Genomic DNA, 21,477 nt, shown 5'->3' with positions numbered 1-21,477 from the left:
CCAGCAGGGTAAACAAGCAGTTAATATTTCCTTAAAAATCTCCCAAATATGTTTTCCCATAATTATGCACTATTGAACAGAGCTGTATTACTGAATTACTGCCTTTTGAATTTCACTAGCAAATTATTACATCTGAAATATACTGGTGCTTCGGACTCCCACTTTAAATGAGGTATTAAGATGACTCTTCTAAGTGCTTCTCAAATCTTATTTTCAAAAATTGCTTCATTTCATAGTGCATATTGGCATCAAACACAGTTATTGCTATCTGAACAGTTTCATCTTAAACCCAATTTGTTTACATTTTCCAAAAGTAACAGGAACTTAGTCCTCCCACATTTCTTCTTTTAATTGAGTTATTTCCATCTTGTATTACCCTTCTTGACTATTTCACAAGCATTAGTAAATGAACTGTGCCCACTCTTCCTTGTACATTGATGGATGCTAATTGTTCCTCACACAATGCTATGATTATATGCTTTTTGTACTAAAAATTCAGACTCCAAAATCTAAATATTAGTTCCAAGCAAAGAACAGGAACAAGAACACATAAAATTCAATTCCAAATTTTCAGTGGAGAAAAAAATGGATAAAAAAGAAGAAATAATGGTGAGATGAACTGATGATTGTACATTTTTCAATGAAAGGAGAGTCTTACTTAAACTTCATTTTGAAAAAGTTAGTTTTCTTAAAATAGCCATGGTGATTGCTGTAAATGGGTAAGTGGGTGTGGTTGGACTCACTTTGTTTTTCCATTCTTAAATGTCAGAGAAGTAAACTTCAAGTTTCAAAACTATAGCCTGAAGAAAAAACACTCATCTGAATCATCCCTTTTGTTTAATTAAAAAGAAAACCCAAGCCCTAGCCCCTGAGATGTACAGCCAGCTCTGTGAGGAATGTCATCATAATTGGCCTCACCTCTAGGGAGGAGAAATTTTGGAGGGAGGGCTACAGGTTGGGTTTCTCCCAACACCCTATCTTGAGGATATAAAAGAAGCACCAGGGCAGTGAAGACACATACTTTCCTCTTCTACACCAAGCTGAATAACTGACCTTAGCACCTTCTTGTGCTGCAGCTATGGCTACTTCCTTCATGCAGAGCTCTTCTTCTACCTATGGTGGTGGCTTTGGGGGTGGTGGAAGCAGCAGCTCTCGCCTTTCCTCAGTCCGAACAGGAGGAACCTACCGAGCTCCAAGCATACATGGGGGATCTGGTGGTAGGGGTGTCTCCATCTCTTCAGCTAGATATGTCTCCTCTGTAGGAGGTGGGTATGGTGGTGGATTGTGTTCTGGTTTTGGCAGTGGTTATGGAGGAGGCTACTCTGGCTTTGGTGGTGGTGCAGCCTATCGCTTTAGTGGAGGAGCTGGCTTTGGTGGAGGTTTTGAAGTTGGTGGTGGCTTTGGTGGTGGTGATGGCCTTCTCTCTGGCAATGAAAAGATAACTATGCAAAATCTGAATGACCGTCTGGCTTCGTACCTGGACAAGGTACGAGCACTGGAAGCGGCAAATTCCGATTTAGAAATTAAAATCCGAGACTGGTATCAGAAGCAAGCTCCCACCAGCCCAGCCCGGGACTACAGTAATTATTACAAGATAATTGAAGATCTCCGAGACAAGGTATGACATTGATATCTAGAGGAGTTATAAGAATGCATTAGAATTGTGGAACTGCATATTCCACTTCTTCAAAATAAGCTAAAATAATTACAAAAAAAATATTGAATTCCCCAACTCCAAATATATTGTGGTTATGAGCATTCTAGCAGAAAAGAGTAGCTTTTTCTCAATTTAAAAATAAAATATGTTATCCTGAAAACGTGACATTTGTTGATATTAAAATTATTGCACTAAAAGTTAGCAAAACACGGCAAAATGTGTTTAGAATTATCAATATATTTATTCAGTAATCAAATAGTAAAGAATGTGAAAGGTAGGCCTCAAAGGCTGAAAAAATAATTCTCCTAGTTACAGATAAGATCAAGTGTTGTACAAATGTATTTTCTCATCATGTTTCTAATATTACACAAGGGTATCTCAGCTCTCTTATTTGCATATGGACTGTGGAAAAGAGCTTAGCATTTTTGGTTTTTCTCTATAAAAGCTGTAAGAATTACAGTGTGACCAAAGAGCAACATAATAAATTGAAATGGCTCTTGCAATCCAAAAAGCATGCTTAACCAGTGACATCACAACAGAGGTCCATTTTTTTCTACTTTCTTTGATGGTTTACAGCCTCAATAACTACCTACTATGTACTCAGGACCATGATATTTCACCATTATTCACAGGAACCTTTTTCTGTGTTTCTTAACTGCCAGATCCTTGCAGCTACGATTGACAATTCCAGAGTCATTCTGGAGATTGACAATGCCAGGCTAGCTGCAGATGACTTCAGACTGAAGTAAGTTTACCCGCAGCACATTTGTCTTCTCTCTCCTTGTCTCTCTCTTAAAACAGTTTTCTGAAGTTTAGTATTACTTTTTATGTAGAAAATAAAGTTCTTCAGTCACTGAAGGACACATTTCAAAATTATGGATAAGTATTTTTCCTCAATAACTTCTCATGAAAAAAACCCTGGCAAACAGAATCAATGTGATGAAGGATCAATTCAGAATACAAACCTGATAGAACACAGTATCCAGATCACTGAGCTGTTTACATAATAAATTATAGTTCATGTCTGAGTTTTTTAGTGATGCTCTTAACTATTTTTACTAGCCTAAATCACAGGGGAAAAGACAACAGGAATAGGTTGGGATTTTCACTTAAAAAGAACCGAGTGGCGTGAAGAGATCACTGTTCAGTTGCAGTAGTTCTCTCTCAAAGAGTCTGAAATTTAGAAAAGAAAGACAAAGAGTAATTTGGGGCTTATCCAGCTCATGGACTCAGCAGTACATCAGACAATGCTGAAAAGATGATAAAGATACTTGCACAACTGATTTATCTTGCAGTGATGTACCTGCAGGTTTGTATTTTCTCCTCTATTGTCTTAGGCAGAGCTGGGCAATCTGTGCTTTCCTTCACACCAAATTTGAGAGGACACTGCAAATGGACTGTCCTGTGTGACAACTTTTCTATTGATGCTGATAATCATTATTAGGTTCTGCAAAGTGAAATGTCAGGTACTTCTCAAGAAAAAAATCAGATGGCAATGCATGTAGTTTCACATGTCATAGTTGGACATTGGAAAAATCATCTTTACTCCCTTTACACTTCTTTTCAATATACATGTTTTCATTTACAGCCCACTGTTCCTCCTATATTCAAGACAAAATTTCACAGTTTTATAGCTCTACTGAATGCAAACTTGTACATATTCCAGTGCTTTTTTCTTTTTTAAACTGCAGATATGAGAATGAGTTGTTCCTGCGCCAGAGTGTAGAGTCTGACATCAATGGCCTGCGCAGAGTCCTGGATGAGCTGACTCTGTCCAGAGCTGACCTGGAGATGCAGATTGAAACACTGAAGGAGGAGCTGGCTTATCTAAAGAAGAACCACGAGGAGGTGAGAGTCCGTATCAGTACAGAGAGGAAATTACTTCCCTTTGGAATTTATGCCTCTCCTGTGGGGAGGAGGAAATCCAAACAAAAAAACCCAGAATGACAACATTGCAGCTTAATAAGAAGAAAATTGATATTAAAAGAATCCAAAGTGTGCCCTGAGAAGCTTTTATCTGATTCCAAACTGTTCAGACCTATTCGTTTCAGTTTGACATTCATAAGCACATGACAGGTTACTGAGATAGATAAGCTGAGTAAAAGAAACATACATATAAGTCACATGTAAATATGTGTGTGTTGTGTGTGAGTATACAGAGAGTAGAAAAGCATGTGTGATGAGAGATAAAATGTGATAAACGTTTTTTATGTGTGTTCCACCTATGATACTTGATAATAAAATACCGCGTACCACTGCATGGATTGCTCATGGCAGAAAGTATATGAGAAGAGAAAGCCTAATCTTTTTTGTGTCCTCTGCCTTCTGCCCGTCCAGGAGATGAAAGAGTATTCAAATCAACTAAGTGGAACAGTCAACGTGGAAATGGATGCGGCTCCTGGCATCGACCTGACCAGAATTCTCTCTGAGATGAGGGAACAGTATGAAGCTCTGGCTGAGAAGAACCGTAAAGATGCTGAGGCCTGGTTCTTCACTCAGGTATAGTTACACCAATAAACAGCAAACTGATGCATTGCCCCATTATTACTGCCCCAGCAGATAGGATGGGCCCTCCCTTGCTCAAAATAATTGAAATTTTTTTATAGAATACGTACATGATTTTACAGTTGTTTTTTTCTTTCAGACTGATGAGCTGAACCGTGAAGTAGCCACCCATACACAACAGATACAGACTGGCAAATCAGAGATCACAGAACTGAGACGCACGGTCCAGGGCCTGGAGATTGAGCTCCAGTCGCAGCTCAGCATGGTATGGAGCTGTCCCAAGCACATCACAAGTCACTACTACTACTACACTCTCCCCTTCCTCCCTCCCTATCTTGCCTCTCCTTAGACTCCCCCTCTGTGGGAAAAAATCTGCATGCTAACCTATTCTGACGTTATTCCGCTTTAGAAAGCTGGACTGGAAGCCAACCTGAGAGATACAGAAGGACGATACTGTGCACAGCTGGCACAGATTCAGGCCCTCATCACCAGTGTTGAGGAACAATTGAGTGAACTTCGATGTGACATGGAGCGTCAGAACCAGGAGTACAGAATGCTCATGGACATCAAAAGTCGCCTGGAGCAGGAAATCGCCACGTACCGCCAGTTGCTGGAGGGCCAGGACTCTCAGTACGTTGCTATATACAAATCCTATGATGATTAGATAAGGTTAATAACATGATGCATTGTAAAGCAGTAATTTGTGGTTGCTAAGCTGACTCCAGATTACTAAATTACATTCACTGCACACGCAGCCTTTAGAGTGGCAAAACAGATGCCCAGCAAAATCCCAGGTGTTGCTATAACTCAAGCTGAAACTTTAGAACAATTGTGCTGATGATTTGAAAATATAAATGCAACCATTTTGACTACAATGAATTATAGAAGGCACCAGGCACCATATGTATGTCTTACATAATCCTCTTGTTGCACTGGAATAATAGCCTTCAGCCTGAAATAACCTATAAAAACCTTTTCTCAGTATTTTTTTAGCTCTTGGTTTTCTACAGTTATGCACAGAGGTGAAAATATTCATCATCATACACCAGTACTCCCAACTAGAAAAGAACTTGGTACAGACCACAGCTTACTTTAGTAAAGTCTACGTTTTAGTGCCCATTTCCCATATTTGATCTACAGATGGAATTACTTTTGATTTCTGAGGAGGAATCAGCTCCTTATATTGTTTCTAGATGATGCCACTTTGAGAAGAGAAGTATATAGAGATATATCAGGACCAAGAACAGGTCTGACTGCTGTTCATATTTCCTATTGAGTAGATAGGAGTGACCTTCAAAGCAGAAAGCACCTTAACAATAACACTAGTAACCACACACCTGAGAAACAACCCATTGAAAGAAGCAGTGTGAAATCATGGCTATTCACACGCAGTGGTTCCTAAATAGATCAATGGTTTCAGTGGACAGGGTTGGTGATGGTCATTAATCAAATATTTCTTCTTTTCTACAGGATGTCAGGAGTGAACCCTAAGGATGGTAAGAAAACTTTGATTTAAAGAGGGGTTGAAATGAATTGACAAAATAAGATTAAATAAACCTATCTTTTTTGCTTTGGATTTCCTCTTACTAACACAGATTGCATTCTCTCTGCAATGACCACATTCTTTATCATTTAGAGACAAAAATATAATACTTTATCTTATTCATGTGCACTTTTGAAACCAGTAGCTTGCCAAAATGATTGCATGAACTCATGGGATTCTAAAATACAAAAATCTCCCAAAGATTCCTAAGCTCCTCTGCTGATTCACACAACATACAAGATACATCCAACACCGACATGTGATGTGCACTCTGAAGATTTACTGGATGAGGACCAGTAGGGAGAGAAGATAAGATGTCAAGGCAGTTCCCCCTTTGATATGAGAAAAAGATCTTGTGAGGAAACAAACAAACAAAAACCCATCACACAGCTCTTCAGCGTGTTAGCAGTGCATTTTTTTTCCCCTAGTTGAATTATTTTGTTTCTCCTTTAACAGCACCTCTGAGCAGTGGAAGAGTTCGCATGGGCATGGAAGATGGTGGAAAACCTGTTTCTACTCATGAAAGGAGATTCCAGTAAAGAAATACTAAATCCCTTCTTGCATATGACACCATATAAAACCAGTGCAGACTACACATTCACTAATGCTAGGAGAAATATCCTTTTACTTTCACCAAATCACAAGAATGTAATCCAAGAATGTGCAACAGCTTGATGTCTTTCCTTAAATTTGCTCTCCCTTTTCACACAATCATTTGGCTCTATGGGTCAGAGATGGCAACCTTGTTTTCTGCCAGTAGCTATATAGTTTCCTTATGAAAGAACCTACATAATAAAGTTTCTGTTCTGCTCGTGCAAATATGTCCAGTCTAATGCTGTTTTTTTGAAGTCGGTATGGCATTGCCATAGACATGACCATACACCCGCCCTAACACAGTGCTTCCTATAACCCAAAACAAGAGGTGCTCAATGTATAACAACAATAGCAGTAATAACTTTAATAATAACAATAAAGGTGATGACGAACAGATATAAAGTGCCATTAGATTCTCCCAGGAATCTGAAGCTAATATCAGTAAAAAAACTGAGAAGATAATGCAAAAAACCCTTAAGCTCTTTGTTCTGGGTTCAAAGTGCACAACATGACTACAATTCATGCACAAATAAAATGCACCTCTGAAAAAAATTAGTATTTTTCCATATATCTATTTATGTTCCTGCACTTCCTTCAGCAAAAAGGCAAATTTCCTTAGCTCTCAAGGAAGCACTAGGCAAGGTCCAGGTGAAATGAACTGTTCAAGCAGAGTTTGCTGGGACTATTTTGGTTTTCATACATAAGGAAGAAACTCACCAGCCTGTGTCATTACTGTAGCTGTTGTATTAGCAATACTGCCTTTTCTCAGCAATAAGTTAGTCTGCAAATTTACACCAGTGTAATTGGAGTTGCTTAATAAAGATTTAAGAGGCTACTAAATCTCAACTTCAGAAGCATATAAATCATTTACATAAATGCTGTATTTTGCTAACATAACCTGCTTGGAAAATTTGTTGTTAGCCTCATCATTGGGTATTTCAATCCACATAGTAGTATCTACAAAACCAGTATGATTTCTAGAATTACGTATTTTATTTTCCTTCCAACCTCCTTAAAGCCACTATTTTACTGTGTTCTATTTACTGACATTTAAAAAAAAAAATCTACACTGCTGGCACCAGCTGCACAGTTTAGCCATGGACGAGGCTGCAGGATCATTTGTATACCACTGTTAAGAAACATACATAGCACTGGTATTCTCACTGGAAAGAACTGAGAAGAGGTTCTCGCAAACTTCAGCAAAGCAACATCACAATCTACCAGAAAAGAAAAACCGAACAGTACAAATGATATTAATTCCTGATCCAGAAATCAGGTGACTATTAATCACTCAGCAAGAGAGAAATTCTACAGCCAAAGGCTGCTATCCATTTGTATTTCAGATGGAGGAGCTGAATCAACAAGTGAGGTCACAGGATATTTACCTGTACAATGTAGGTGTCAAAATATTCTGCCTATACTTAACCTGCAGCCTATAAATTCAGTTCAGTTTGCTTTTCATGTTCCAATTCCCAAATAAAGCAACTCAGGACTTTGCATTCCTCAGTTCCAACTAGCTTGGGCCTGCCTATGAAACAAAGAACAGCCACCATCCAATGGTGCCATCTGCTGACCAGGTTTTATTTTCTTACTCTGATCCTTTCATTCTGTACTCTGTGGATTAAATAGCTGACTAAAACCAAGTCCCATAGTGCCAGCCTGACAATGGAGAGCCGTGTCTGGTTTTGAAGTAAGTTTTTTTTCTTTTCCATGGATCATCAGCATGTGTTGATGAAAGCTGTGTGGCATGTTTTCCAGTTTGAAAAGGCTGAACTTCAGAGGAAACACTTCCTATACGCCAGTTCATCTTTGTGTTGTATTACTTGCCAGAAAAAATACAATTCTGTTTTTCATGATGGTATGATATTCCATGAAACTATCAGGGAGTAAATCAGAGGCTATTCTGTCTCACAAACTGTCAGCCTCTCTGCCAGGCAAGTTGTGAATCTCACAAAGTAATTTCATGGGAAACAAAAGATTCATTTTATTTCACATAATATTATGTACATATGTATGTACTTATATTTCCATTTACTATTTCATAGAACATTACCTGGCTGAACTGCCAGGCTAGAAAATTCAGACTGAAATTAATCTCTGGTGAGATGAACTGAACAGCAGGATATCATTAGTTCTATTATAATTTGGGGTTTTTTTCAAGTTAGGCCTTCATTTTTTGTCTGGTGCTTCAAGCTCTTCTCACTCTCAAGCAGCAGGGCTGACACCAAACTGTAGCTATTAATAGTAGCTGTTATCAGAATATTTTGTGATAGCCACACCTTGTACTTACTGGAAAACCGTATCTTCAATGATTAATTTCCCCAAACAATTAAAAATGTTAGCATTTCTATTCAATGAAGTGCATGAGGAATAAGAAGGAATATGTACTCAATGGAAATGTAACCGGTAAAAAGAAAATCAGCAGGTGCTGAGTAGGGCTGACACAGAGCCACAAGGAGGAGCTCAAAACCTGCCCTAGGCTGAAAAAGAGGCCGAGGAGGCATCCCAGGAAAGGATGAAGTGCAGCAATTCATTATTACTGAAATTTTTCAAAAGAAACAGAGAAAAAAAGATTCCTTCAGGTTTCTTCCAGGATAGTGTGATTCTGGTTTGTACAGTCTCTCCGACCCCACTATTCAGAATGAGTAACAGTGCTAAGTAAGATCTTGTTAAACAGCTGAGCCTTCAACTGCTCTAAGGAAAAACAGCTGCACCATTTCTGAGAGAGCCCATGCCCTCTCAGCTTTCCACCTCTTCCCAAGTCTTCTTCCTCTATCCTATCCATCAGTCGCAGCCTAGCGCTACTCTGAAAGACAAGGTAAACCCAATAACCCCAGCTGTTGCCATAGGAATGCTTCACAATTTACCACCTACTTATTAGCATGAGGAATAAGAAAATCTTTGCAGAAGCCAGACTTGCCCATTCTATGTTTGATGGAAGAAGTTCGACAGAAGGTTACTGAAACTTTTCAGAAAGACTATTTTTGCATGATTGCCAGGTCAATTTTTAGGGCTGGTAGCTTTAAATAATCACCTGAATTTTTCAAGTGTTGTTACAAACTCATATTCTAAATACTTTCTGTAGCTAAACATATAAATACTTAATAGTATTAACACTAGTAACAGCAAGATATTCCTGTATTACTATCTATTTCAACAAGACTATTGAAATATGACTGCACCTCATGAAATCATGAAAAAAACAGTAGAAAAGATTATTAAGTACCTAATTCTCATGTATTCCACCTGAAAATGAGCAGCTGCAGGGAACAGCTAGACCTTACTCATTTTGGACTGGAGTTTTAGTCAAATGACAGAGGTTAGATAACTTCATTAAAGCCTCATGTCTCATACAGGCTGAAGCTGTTTGGTACGTTAATGACAGCTTGATAGGGCATGCTGCATTTCAGGATTCACAGACTGCTGTAATTCTAAAGCCTGAGAATTACAACAGAAAGAAAGACTCTTGAGAGACCCATTCGTGTCCCAGCTCTCCATTTATTCTCTAATGGGCAATACTCTTCCCCTCATAAGCAGGAAAATACAACATATTAACTACAGGGTTAGAAAAAAGTCTGAGGCAGAGCTGATCCTGTTCCACACCTACTGATTTTAGCCACACCTCACTATTATAATATGAAAAGAAAAAGAAAAAAATCCCAGAACAATCTAAAGGAAAGCAATCTGGTATGTGGCTGTGATTCCAAATAACAACAACGGTGTGTGCAGGCTCATAAATGCTTCGGAATTGACCAAGAGGAAGCGCATTTCATGATGACACAATCTTGTTGCTGTAGTCATTCATCGAAGGGAAACTCCCACAGGAAAAGGCATAAAGCTGCTTAGGGAAGGCTAAGAAGCTGCTCAGTGCTAGTCAGTCAAACATTGGGTTAGATTCACAACAGAGCTAAACATGAGTACCAGCCAAGGCCCTTTTCTGTTTTTTTCTGGGTCCCTCAGGGGTAGTTCAGGGTGTGGTTTGGCCCAGCAAGGAACTTCTTACAGACCTTCAAGTGCAGATGATGGTGCCAGCAGCACACATACGTCTTTCTCCTCTGCCAGACCCCTCTGGCTGGCTACTGGAGGAGAGGCACCTTGGGGAGGCTTCGGCGAGCACCATGGGGAAAGCATCTTCCTGGGTGGGAATGAGAAACAGACTATGCAAAACCTGAATGACCGTTTGGCTGCCTACCTGGACAAGGTCCGCTCCTTAGAAGCAGCTAACGCTCAGCTGGAAAGCTGCATCCTAGAGTGGCACAAGACAAAGTCTCACGGAAAGAGGCATGACTTCAACCAATACGAGCAAAACGTCACTGACATGCAAAGACAGGTAAGTCAGAGCTATAAGTGACTATGTCATTCTATGCTCTTTTAAGGAATCTAGGTACTCATTTATGCTGATGGCTTTCCTTTAAAGAAAGTTAAATAAAACCTTTTAAATGTTAGAAATACTAATGAAAGTGGTTAGAGGACCTGGGCATAAACAGTCTTTGTGTTCACAAGGAGGAGAATGGGCTACAAGAAAGAAAGGCTGGAAGGAGACAAGGGGGATTCTGCAAAGACTGGTAGTATAAAGAGATTTGTCTGGTGCCAAGTGTTCGTTTCTGTACATGAAACTGTGGTTTGAGTAACTATGTCTGGCAGAATTTGGTCTTTTTGACTGCACATGTATTCAAGCAAATTACAAAGCAGGCAAACTGAAGAGACTGCCTTCTTTCATGCATGCTGTCTTTAGACATACTGTTGCATTTCATTGCTTTGATTCCTATGGTAGCAGTCAATGAAACTACAGGAGGTTTGGGTCCAATGAGCTTATGTAATCAGATGGAAAAATACTTCATTGTAATTAAGAAAATAGCAGTGACAAATTCCTTGTGGATGTTTTCACTATAATTAAAAGGAGAATTTCTGGTTCCTGCCAGTAGTTAATATTAACGTTCAACAGTAACTCTTTCAATCTCCCAGACTCACGTGTCTTCAAATTTAAGCATAATATTAATCTGTATTCATAATGAACATACTTAGCACTGTAACCATCTGTGTGACTAATCAGTGTAATTAACTTTACATAGCCATATGGGGCAAACCCCAAAGCTATTTCAAATGCCATGTTGTAGTTTTCCCTCCACTTTTTATAATATGGTTACTTGACATTCTCAAGACCCTGAAAAATTTTTTTCAAAAGGGCTTGGAAATGGTATTAGAAAACATCTTTGCTGAGTGAGGCCAGGGACTTAATCAAACTCCCTGCTCACTGTTAAATGTGTTGCCTCCAGGCAGAAGATGAGGCACTCTGACCACAGACTGTGTAAGGAGAGCCAGAATTGTCATCACCTATTTCTGCTTTAAGGATAAAGAAAGGTCATCCATCTCCAGACCTATCACTTGAGCACTTTTTTTTTTAACTGATCCAGAGATAAAAACTTGTTCATCAAGAATATAAATGTGTTCACATTGATTTGGAATTAATAAATCAAAAAGATTTAGGAAGACAGTAAGACTAAAAACATAATGCTGATCGGGGTAAAGCCCTCACTTAGGAATAGGTTGTACCCAAACCACTTATTTTTAACATTCACCACTTAAATAGCTATCACTGGCTACAGGCACCTGTTAGACTAATGACTGTCTCAGCCAGTATGTACTGAATATGGTGCTCATACTGGGGAGGAAGGGCTGTTAAAGGATTATTTACAGGTGATAAATCAGTGATTTAACCCAGAATTTTTACTTTCTCTATAAATTATTGCAATTAGCACCATGACTGCCAGTAAAATGAGTGAAAATATAGCATCTAATTATTAACCATAATTAAACTAATTAACCATTAATTAAAAAGGTGAAACTAATTTAGCACCTAAAATGAAATTTAGACAAAATTTAGGATCCTATATCCACTAACCCAGACAGTCTATGATATAGGCTGTCTAAACTTGGAGGCATATAACCGTTTGGGTCCTACATTTTGGACCACACTCTTCCCCAGATACCTGAATTCTGGATGAACATGCCAGATGGAGCAACAAGTTGCCTTGCTCCAGCCTGACTCCATTCTAACCCAGATACAAAGAAAATAGCACCAGTTCTTCAGGTAAATGTCTCATTCAAACATCTTGTACCGCTAAATAAGCAAACTGATTTACAGAGCATTCAAGGAGCCAGGATCAATGCTGTTAGACAAAGGACACAAGGCATGCTGAGGAAGAAATCAGTGCAGGAAGCCTTCTTGAAAAAAAATCTGTTTTGAGAAGGAATTTGAGTGTATTTCATGTACAAAATGTGTGAATTCTTAATTAAGGTATCTGTAAGTTTGCAGGTTGATATTAGTGATGCACCCATATTCATGATGGATGTCGTGAAGAATTCTGTATAATTATAAACAGATAAATGCCCACATTTGAAATGCACTGCTAACTGGCATAGCAATCAATATCGTACAGCAGTTGGCAAAACACTGACAATTGTATAGGTTGCACAGAAGGAGTCATAAAGCATTTATATAAATGTGTTGCCGTGTTGCATGATTATGAAATGGCAAAGTTGAAGAACTCGTATGTTGCTTTCTCACTGCCTTATTACTTTCCATAGTAAAATTTACCATTCTCTAAGGATGGATTCAAGAACTGCTGCTTCTCTGACAACAAATTCCAGGCAGCCACACATTTAGGGTATTGTTATACTTCTGCAGCTGGCCTTGGTCATGTCCCAGGGCAGTATCTGAGGTGTGCTGCTAATTGCTCAAGAATGTATAGTCTGTTAATAGATTAGTTAAAACACTCCACAGGCATCTTCTTTTTTGCTATGAGAGGTAAACTTTTGACACTTCAGGACAATTTTGTCATTTCCTTGTTTCTTTGTGATTCATTTAGGTGTGGGAAGTTTTACTTCAAGGTGCTGAGAGCTCTGTAAATGGCTAATGATTTCTGTGCAGCCATAATGCACCTTGTTTTGCTATTTAAGTGTTGAGTGAAGGCAGCTGTTGGAATTGCAATGACGCTTCCCTTTCCTCTTTGTTAGAAAAGGACATGGAGTCCCACAATGATTAGTTCCTGCTAATCATGTATGAGTCCCTGCTAAAATTCTTTCAAAGATTTTGAATGGAATACTGAGCTTTTCATATTCAGATCTATAGTTCAAAGCTATTTCATGTTAACAGGGACTTACAAGTCTTTTCAGTACATGCTGAGTACACTAAATGAATTATGTGGTGCACTTTCTCCTGCACCTTTTAGGGCAATTTTCAATATCCCAAAGGAAAATCAGAAACATGAATTAATCACTCCATGCTGCTGGACAATTCAGTACAGTTATAGGTGAATAACTGAATGGACGATGACAACTAGATGCCAGTGTTATTCTCAAAATGACAATCCATGCAACTCTAGACTGAAGCACATGATGGACTCGAGGGGTCCTGCTCAACCACGACAGCTGCTTTTCTAGCAGTGCTAAACAGATTCAAAACCAGTTCACAAGAAAAGAGGAAGACAGTGATTGTTCTGTAATATACCATGAGGTTTGTGTAATATTATTCATATCCTCTACCGGGCCAGGAATAAGATGACTCTCATCCTGCTTCATATCCAGAAAAGTAAGACAAAGAAAAAAGTAAGATTATGGACAAAAATTGCAGAAACATCTAAGTGAATCAGGAAACTAAGTTTCTTTTATTCATGTACTCTCCTTAACATGGGAATTCTACTATTTAGATGCTTCCTAAAAGCAGCAGGGAGTCTAAAACAGCACAGGCTATTCACCATCACCATATGGCAACACTGAGTCTCCTGTTGGATTCTGTCTTCCAGATTGAGGATGGCAAGATCACCAATGCCAGTATCCTTTTACAAATTGATAACGCTAACATGGCATCTGAAGACTTCAGGCTCAAGTAAGCTCTTCTTTGGTTTCCTGATTAAGCTTGAAAGAGGATTAAGAAAATATTGCTTTTTCTTGATAATCCAATATGAAACCGATTTTACTGAGGTTTTCTGTTGATACTAGATAAGTAAAACCGATGTAGAATAGAAGAAAAAACAAACCAGAAAGGATAAAAAGGATGTAAAAACCACAAATGATTGCTGAACAATCTTGAGTCACCCTGTTTATGATACTTAGTTCAGGTCCTGAAGAGCAGGTTTTACAGCAGACACCTGATACTTGTGACAAAAGGCATTTAAAACTGTCATCTGGGAATACAAATTAACCCTTCTCCGCACTATGCTTCCCCAGTCCAGCCCAAATCTATTTCCCGTACTTATCACCTCTTCTGTCCAGCTCCGCAGGAAATACCCGTCCTTCAGTATCTTCTGCTTTGGAGTCTCGTAAGTTTTGCCACAGTAAATGGGCCAGCGCTTCCTTGGTTACCAGTATGCAGTTCGATTTTTCAGTACATTGTTGAAAGATAGTTCTCAGACCCAGTAAAAAACCAAAATGTTTGGACAGAAAACTTCCAGGCAGATCTTTGCAAAGGAAAGGAATTTACATTTCTGTAAGTTAGACTTCTTAGGAATCATGAAGATCTGTCTTATTTTCAACAGATGATCATCAGCTAATAAAAAAAAAATCAGCTTTTGGTAATATTGTAATAAACTTAAAGATTCTGAACACTGTAAGCCTTATCTAGCCTTGCCTTCCTTTATCATTCAATAGTGTCATAAAAGGAAACAGTGGAACTACTTTGAGAGAATGGAATCACAGCATGAGTCTGATGGATTGAATGTAGAAACATCAATAGAGCCCACAAAAAATGAAGTAAAGGGAGAGATTCGGAGGAGCAAAAGTGCTTCATATGCCCAAGGGAAGATACAGCAGTGTCCTTCTGACTCTAGTTCACTACAGATGGCAAACTGCAAGAGGTTAGAGAGGAATGTTAAAACCTGGCTTCCGTGACATTTTTCCTGTTTTCTGAAGGACTGAAAAGTTATCATTTTGGAAAAACTACAGAAAGCATTGATTGTTGATACTGTTTTCACACCTTTATTGGCAAATTTTTGAGAAACATATTTTCAAAGCTTTCTCAAACTGGTGAATGTTAAAATGCAAAAAAGGAAAATGAAAGAAAGAGCAATTATTTCATACCATATAGGAGGAGGAGTGAAAATTGTGAAAAACAATAATGAAACCCATCTTATTTTTAAGACTATTCAAGAATATTCAAAGAACATATTTTAGAAACAGAATTTGTTTCCTTGGTTTTTTGTTCTCTCTAGTTCCCTACATAGAGGAGTTAAGTATACTTCTCTCTAGAAGCAGTCTGTTCTCAACAAGCATGCTTTATCTTCTTTTTCCTCATAAAGGTACGAAGCAGAGAAGTCTCGCAGGCAGGGAGTGCAGCTTGATGTTGAGAACCTGCGTAAGGAGCTCGACGGCCTGACCATTGTTACAACAGATCTGGAAATGGAAATTGAAGGCTTGAGAGAAGAGCACATCCTCAGGAGGAAAGACCATGAGGAGGTAGAAAAAGTTCCACTTGGTAAAATCCTATCACACAAATCTTCGCTACCATGTAATTAACTCTAGTAAGAGCCACAATCTATAAATGGGATTGATGATTCAGAACCTAATCATGTTGCTAAACAAGCCAATGAGAGTCAGATGAGGCACAAAGTTTGTGTACTACTTTACCAATTAAATTGGGATTTCAGAAAGGATAACAAATTGTTGTATTTTCTCCCACTCTTTTCTAGTCACCTACCCATCTGTCATACATAGCTAATAGTAACTTACATGTTCAACAGAAATATTCTCAGAAATACTTAGATACAAATACACAGAGACAAGTAAACAGGAAACGTTACTGGTTGCTGTTGAGTTTTACTCATCACAGACTTTTCCCTCAACTCTGGCTATATCATTTCACAGAATCACAGAAGCACAGAGTGGTTGAGGTTGGAAGGGAACTCTCAAGGTCACCTTGTCCACCCCCGCAGCTCCAGCAGGGTCACCTGGAGCAGGCTAACCTGAACTGAACAACCCCTGAATTCTTGAAGCATCAAAATTAAAAAGAATGGTTGGTGCAGTGAAGTAAAGTTACTTATTCTTGCAAAATCCTAAGCACAATAATTAGATAATACTTAATAATTGTCAAAAACCCATGCTGCTCTGAATTCTTCCAGAGATATACCACAGTGGTCTCTGTTATTGCCACATATATAATACCACTGCTTGACAATTTGCTGTTTTCATTTTGCTTGATCTGATGTTTTCAGTCATGACCTAATGCAGAACGAAACATCCTACTCAGCATCTGTCAACTATTAAAATGGAGAATAGAAACACAAGGGTTACACTGCAGTAGGTGAAGCTGTCTTTGGCTGATCCCCTTACAGCCAAGGATACTACTGAGCAGCTATAATAAAACAGTTCTTGGAAGCAGGGCAACCAACAGAGACATCAGTAAGTCCAGTTGATCTGCATTTTGGAGGTCATGATGTCATACCCTGAAATGCTACTTTGCCTGGGCACTTTTGAAAATGGTACCTAGCACATAAGATTGTGCTACACCAAAAGGAATGTTACCATACCTGCTTGACTTGTCCTGTAATTATGTTGTTTACACAGTAATTATACGCTTTAATCCAATTATTCCTTTACCAATTACATAGAACTTTTACATTACTCTCCTGTAAACTTAGTTATAGTTCCATAAATATTAACATACAGTGTAAGAAAGATGAAATTACTGTTAGATTTTCATCAAAGGTTTTGGGTTCCTAATGGATAAATAAATAAAAAATGTCAGTGCTTCTTCATTAAGTCTATATCTTCCAGAAACATTATATGAAAAGATCTTCTCACATGTTTTTTATTGAGTTCTCTAGCACGGTTCTGCCACAGAAATAGATATAAGTCACTGGTTTAAGTCACACCATAGTATTATCCATATATAGATTTTCCAAATAGTATTAACTGAATGTATATAAGAGTTAACCTACCATAATGAAAAAAATACTGTGGGTATTGTGAGAGGATAGAACTGAGGAAGACAAGACAGGGACAAAAACTTTCTACTTTCATAAACAAGTTTGGTTGTTTCCTCTACTAATATATGAACAGGATATGGAAGCAAATCGCTCATCGCAAGACTTCAAAGTCAATGTAAAAGTAAATGCAGCACCTCCTGAAGACTTAGCCAAGATTCTAGCAGAAATAAGAGAAGATTATGAAGCCATAATTGAAAAGAATCGTCAAAGCCTGGACAATTGGTACAAAGAACAGGTAGCAGCTATTTTCTGCTCATTTCAAAGAGCCTGTTACTGTACATGACTGACCAGAATCAGTAAGCTTTTCTCTTGCTTTTGCTCCATAGACCACAGCTATGTCTCTGGCAGCAACCCCTAATCCAGAACAGATACAGCGCAATGAGAACGAGATCAAGGATCTAACACGTACTTTACAGTCCCTGGACATAGAGCTGCAGGCACAGATGAGTAAGGTATCTATTGTAGACACCTCTGGCTAGTCACTGTTACTTCATATGTTCTCAGAAACTGTCATGGACCAATTCTTCATTTAAATCCATAGCCTAGCATGACTATTGTACTTATTGAAGTATCAGTGAAATTGGAATTTGGACCATGCTTGACTTTGTGTCCTGGTTTCAGCCGGGATGGAGTTAACTGTCTTCCTAGTAGCTGGTACAGTGCTATGTTTTGAGTTCAGTATGTGAAGAATGTTGATAACACTGATGTTTTCAGTTGTTGCTCAGTAGTGTTTAGACTATGGTCGGGGATTTTTCAGCTTCTCATGCCCAGCCAGGGCACCTGACCCAAACTGGCCAACGGTGTATTCCATACCATGTGACGTCCCATCTAGTTTAGGAACTGGGAAGGGGGGGGGGCAGGTTTTTTTTGGCCGCTCGGGGACTGGCTGGGTGTCGGTCGGCGGGTGGTGAGCAATTGCCCTGTGCATCATTTGTACATTTCAATCCTTTTATTACTTACTGTTGTCATTTTATTAGTGTTATCATTATCATTATTAGTTTCTTCTTTTCTGTTCTATTAAACCGTTCTTATCTCAACCCAGGAGTTTTACTTCTTTTCCTGATTTTCTCCCCCATCCCACTGGATGGGGGGGAGTGAGTGAGCGGCTGCGTGGTGCTTAGTTGCTGGCTGGGGTTAAACCACGACACTTTGCCAGACTATGCAAAATAGATTCAGCAACCATCACCAAGAAGTGAAAAATTTATGTCTCTCCTTAGAACATAGTATGGGGAGAAGAAAAAGAAGAGATGGGATAGCTGACTCTGTGGTCTAGAAAGAAAAAATGTCCAAGAAGACAGATAGTAATACAAATTTCATATTTACAACCCCTATTATAATGCATGAAACACATGAACTGTGAAAAATGCTGGTGGGGAATCTTCAAAAACATTACTCAGCTCTTGTAACAGGTTAAAGCTCATGTACCCATGATGTGGAGACTTTAGAGCAATTCTGGACAGTAAATGCAGAACTGAAAACAGAGTCAAGAGCTACAGGAGCACAGCTTTTGAGCAGAAAGAATATGGCAGGGATAAATTACTCACTTTTTGCCTCTCATTATGCACACACAACACAGCTTCATGATTTTGCTGTCTTCACATGAATAGTCATGCAAATGCATAGGTGTTTAAATTACCACAGTCTTAATTTGCAATCTTCTAGCCAGAGACCAAATTTGCTGGCATTTCTGCATTATATCTTCCACATGAATAATAATCATAGTATTGGTATTAATTATCTGCTCTGTCAGAAACACATGCTGGAAGACACCTTGGCTGACACTCGGAATTACTATGCTGTTGCGCTTCAAAACATGCAGCAGATCATCTCCAAATGTGAGGAAGAGCTAAGCCAGGTTCGTCATGACATTAAGCAGCAAAATAACCAATACAAGGTTCTTCTTGGGATCAAAACCCGCCTGGAGAAGGAAATTTCCACTTACCGCCTGCTGCTGGAAGGGAATGTTGATGGGTAAGGCAAAGCTGCCCTGACTGGAATAGATGAGAAGAGAGTTCTCATATTTGGGTTATTTATTTGTTTGTTTATGCTTAATCAAAGCTTGTGAGTTCCATACTACATCAAGGGTTGGTATTTTAATGTGATGGATCATAATAAAAAGCTTGAGCCACTCAGTATACAGAGAAACTTGTAGCCATGTAATTTGGATTACCTAAATTAATATAACTATTTAAAAAAAATAATAATTCTACATTCCCATAGCATGCCTACCTCAGCATAGGAAAAAATGCCAATTTCAGTAAAATTCATATTCATTTCCTATCTTCAAAACAAGTTCTAGATCAAAAAGAAGCCCGGAGACAAGTTTAGATATTTTTTGGTCAGCCATCTGCAGTTACAAATACCAGCACACAAAATCTGTACCATATGCCCCTCTGCTGATGGGTTGTTTGGTTTCCCCATCTCTGCCTTGTCTGAAATCTCTCCTTTCAGAAATCTTTGGGCCTCTATTCTTCATTCTCTCATCTTATATACAGGGTATGTCTTATTTATACAAAATCAGAAAAAGCAAGATTAGCAGTCTTTATAACTGAAAATCTCAGGGAGGCAGGACAGTATGGCACCAAGTATGGGGTTATTTGTCAAAAGCCAAAATGGGATCAACTTGAACAACTCAGAACACATGAGAAACAATGCAACTGTCCACAGTAGAAGCAATAATGAATGTACACATGAACAGTTTCAGGTGAGAGTTATCTGTACCTAAGACTACTGAAGAGGAAAAGTTCTCGTGGTATAAAAGCATCATTCTTTTTTATTTAATTTTTTAAAATTTTATCTTTTTTCATAGTGGTATGAGGTCTCCTTAGAATCAGTGAAAAGAAGGGGATGAATAACTTCTTGAAATTAGTAAAATCATTATTTTTTCTCTGTTTTATTATCTTTACAGGATAGCAAGAAAATCTGAATCAAAAGCTAAAGGTAAAAGTCCCTTATTTTGTTCTCTATAGTGACTCTTATTTACTGTCATTTCCAATCCAATTTTACTCAGAATAATTTTAACCTTACATGAATGAACTATGAAAGGTTTGCATAGCAGTTAATTCTCGTGTAGGCCATATTTGAGACTAATTTCAGTGATTCATCAGTCTTGTGAAAGGCTGCACTTCAGAGCACATTCTGCTGTGTCTGCCCACTCATGGACTATCTTCAGACTGACCTCTGTTAGTCAAACACATTGTCCAAAGCTCAGACTCAAGACTAAAGCTTTCATGGTATATAAGGAGGCACAGAGACTCCATTTGGTGACTAAAACAGTGTTAGGGCTTGAGAGCAAATAGAAAATCTGCATGTCTGGAAACTCATATTCTAGCATGAGCATGACCTACAGACATTTAGGATAATCTGCTCTGAAGTTAGATTTGCATTGGCTGGGATGTAGCTGTATTATTTATTTGCCCTGACCTGGGCAAGACTCAGGGTGACTTTCTGGCAGTACATTTCACAAAGAGCAATAATAAGTATTGGCTTAAAGGGAAACATGTAAAGATAATTCAGTTGAGGAGGTAGCTGGTAAATTACTGTAAATGAAGCTTTCCCTGCATCATCTTGTCTTAGCATTGTTTCTTGTCTAAGCATTGTTTCTTGTCTAATTAACCTTTCTTTTTGTTTCAGAACATGGTGGGCTGACCAATCGAAAGATCAAAGCAATTGTCCATGACAGTGTGAATGGGCAGGTGGTATCCTCCACCATCAATGAGATCCACCAGCAAGCATGAAATAAAAAGTTCTGCTAACTACTGGCTTTCCCAGCAGACTAAGCTCTGGCAACCCTTCTGTGTAACTGTGCTGTATGTTGGTCTCCCTGTGTGTAAAATAGGGATACTACAGTGAACTCTCTCCTAAAATGATTTGCAGCCTAATAATGAAAACTGCCATACAGAGCTAGGTATAGCTGATATTGTTAGTTTAAAGAGCTTTTAGTTATGAAAACGCCAAAGAAAAGCTATTCAATGAAAATGACCAGCTGAGCTGGTAATATATGTACTATGCACATCTCACTGGGGCATGAATCTCCATCTGTGATTCATTTATTGCTCTGCAAATTAACTATAATTTAAAGTGAATAATCTCTCAACTTTTCTCCTGGTCTTATGTCTCTCATCATATACCTCACTGCAGCCAATAAATTCTTTTCCATTACTTGTTCTGGTCATTTGAATTTCCGATTTTGCTTT

The 21,477-nt window shown here is 38.6% G+C and overlaps 2 protein-coding genes across 2 annotated transcripts; both read left to right on the top strand.

The window, feature by feature from the left end:
- The first annotated feature begins 1,002 nt into the window (after nucleotides 1-1,002).
- On the top strand, nucleotides 1,003-6,624 carry LOC142034768 (keratin, type I cytoskeletal 19-like). The gene is made up of 8 exons (XM_075036537.1): nucleotides 1,003-1,618; nucleotides 2,320-2,402; nucleotides 3,349-3,505; nucleotides 3,995-4,156; nucleotides 4,302-4,427; nucleotides 4,572-4,792; nucleotides 5,633-5,658; nucleotides 6,162-6,624. The coding sequence occupies exons 1-8, from the start codon at nucleotides 1,079-1,081 to the stop codon at nucleotides 6,242-6,244; spliced, it is 1,398 nt and encodes a 465-aa protein (XP_074892638.1). The 5' UTR covers nucleotides 1,003-1,078; the 3' UTR covers nucleotides 6,245-6,624.
- A 3,510-nt stretch (nucleotides 6,625-10,134) lies between these two features.
- Nucleotides 10,135-21,424, top strand: KRT23 (keratin 23). The gene is made up of 8 exons (XM_075036538.1): nucleotides 10,135-10,629; nucleotides 14,105-14,187; nucleotides 15,596-15,752; nucleotides 17,355-17,516; nucleotides 17,608-17,733; nucleotides 19,032-19,252; nucleotides 20,190-20,221; nucleotides 20,915-21,424. The coding sequence occupies exons 1-8, from the start codon at nucleotides 10,213-10,215 to the stop codon at nucleotides 21,016-21,018; spliced, it is 1,302 nt and encodes a 433-aa protein (XP_074892639.1). The 5' UTR covers nucleotides 10,135-10,212; the 3' UTR covers nucleotides 21,019-21,424.
- Nucleotides 21,425-21,477: the final 53 nt, after the last annotated feature.

Source organism: Buteo buteo, chromosome 9 (genome assembly GCF_964188355.1).
Source record: "Buteo buteo chromosome 9, bButBut1.hap1.1, whole genome shotgun sequence".
Taxonomy (NCBI): Eukaryota; Metazoa; Chordata; class Aves; order Accipitriformes; family Accipitridae; genus Buteo; species Buteo buteo.
The sequence above is the reverse complement of the archived record's forward strand: the minus strand, read 5'-3'. Positions and strand labels throughout refer to the sequence as shown.

What these genes read in the sequence shown, in the direction of transcription:
- LOC142034768 (XM_075036537.1), top strand. Translation starts at nt 1,079, where the DNA reads ATGGCTACTTCCTTCATGCAGAGCTCTTCTTCTACCTATGGTGGTGGC. An exon ending in TTGAAGATCTCCGAGACAAG is followed by an intron (nt 1,619 to 2,319) that starts GTATGACATTGA and finishes CTTAACTGCCAG; the next exon opens with ATCCTTGCAGCTACGATTGA. An exon ending in GCAGATGACTTCAGACTGAA is followed by an intron (nt 2,403 to 3,348) that starts GTAAGTTTACCC and finishes TTTAAACTGCAG; the next exon opens with ATATGAGAATGAGTTGTTCC.
- KRT23 (XM_075036538.1), top strand. Translation starts at nt 10,213, where the DNA reads ATGAGTACCAGCCAAGGCCCTTTTCTGTTTTTTTCTGGGTCCCTCAGG. An exon ending in TCACTGACATGCAAAGACAG is followed by an intron (nt 10,630 to 14,104) that starts GTAAGTCAGAGC and finishes TCTGTCTTCCAG; the next exon opens with ATTGAGGATGGCAAGATCAC. An exon ending in ATCTGAATCAAAAGCTAAAG is followed by an intron (nt 20,222 to 20,914) that starts GTAAAAGTCCCT and finishes TTTTTGTTTCAG; the next exon opens with AACATGGTGGGCTGACCAAT.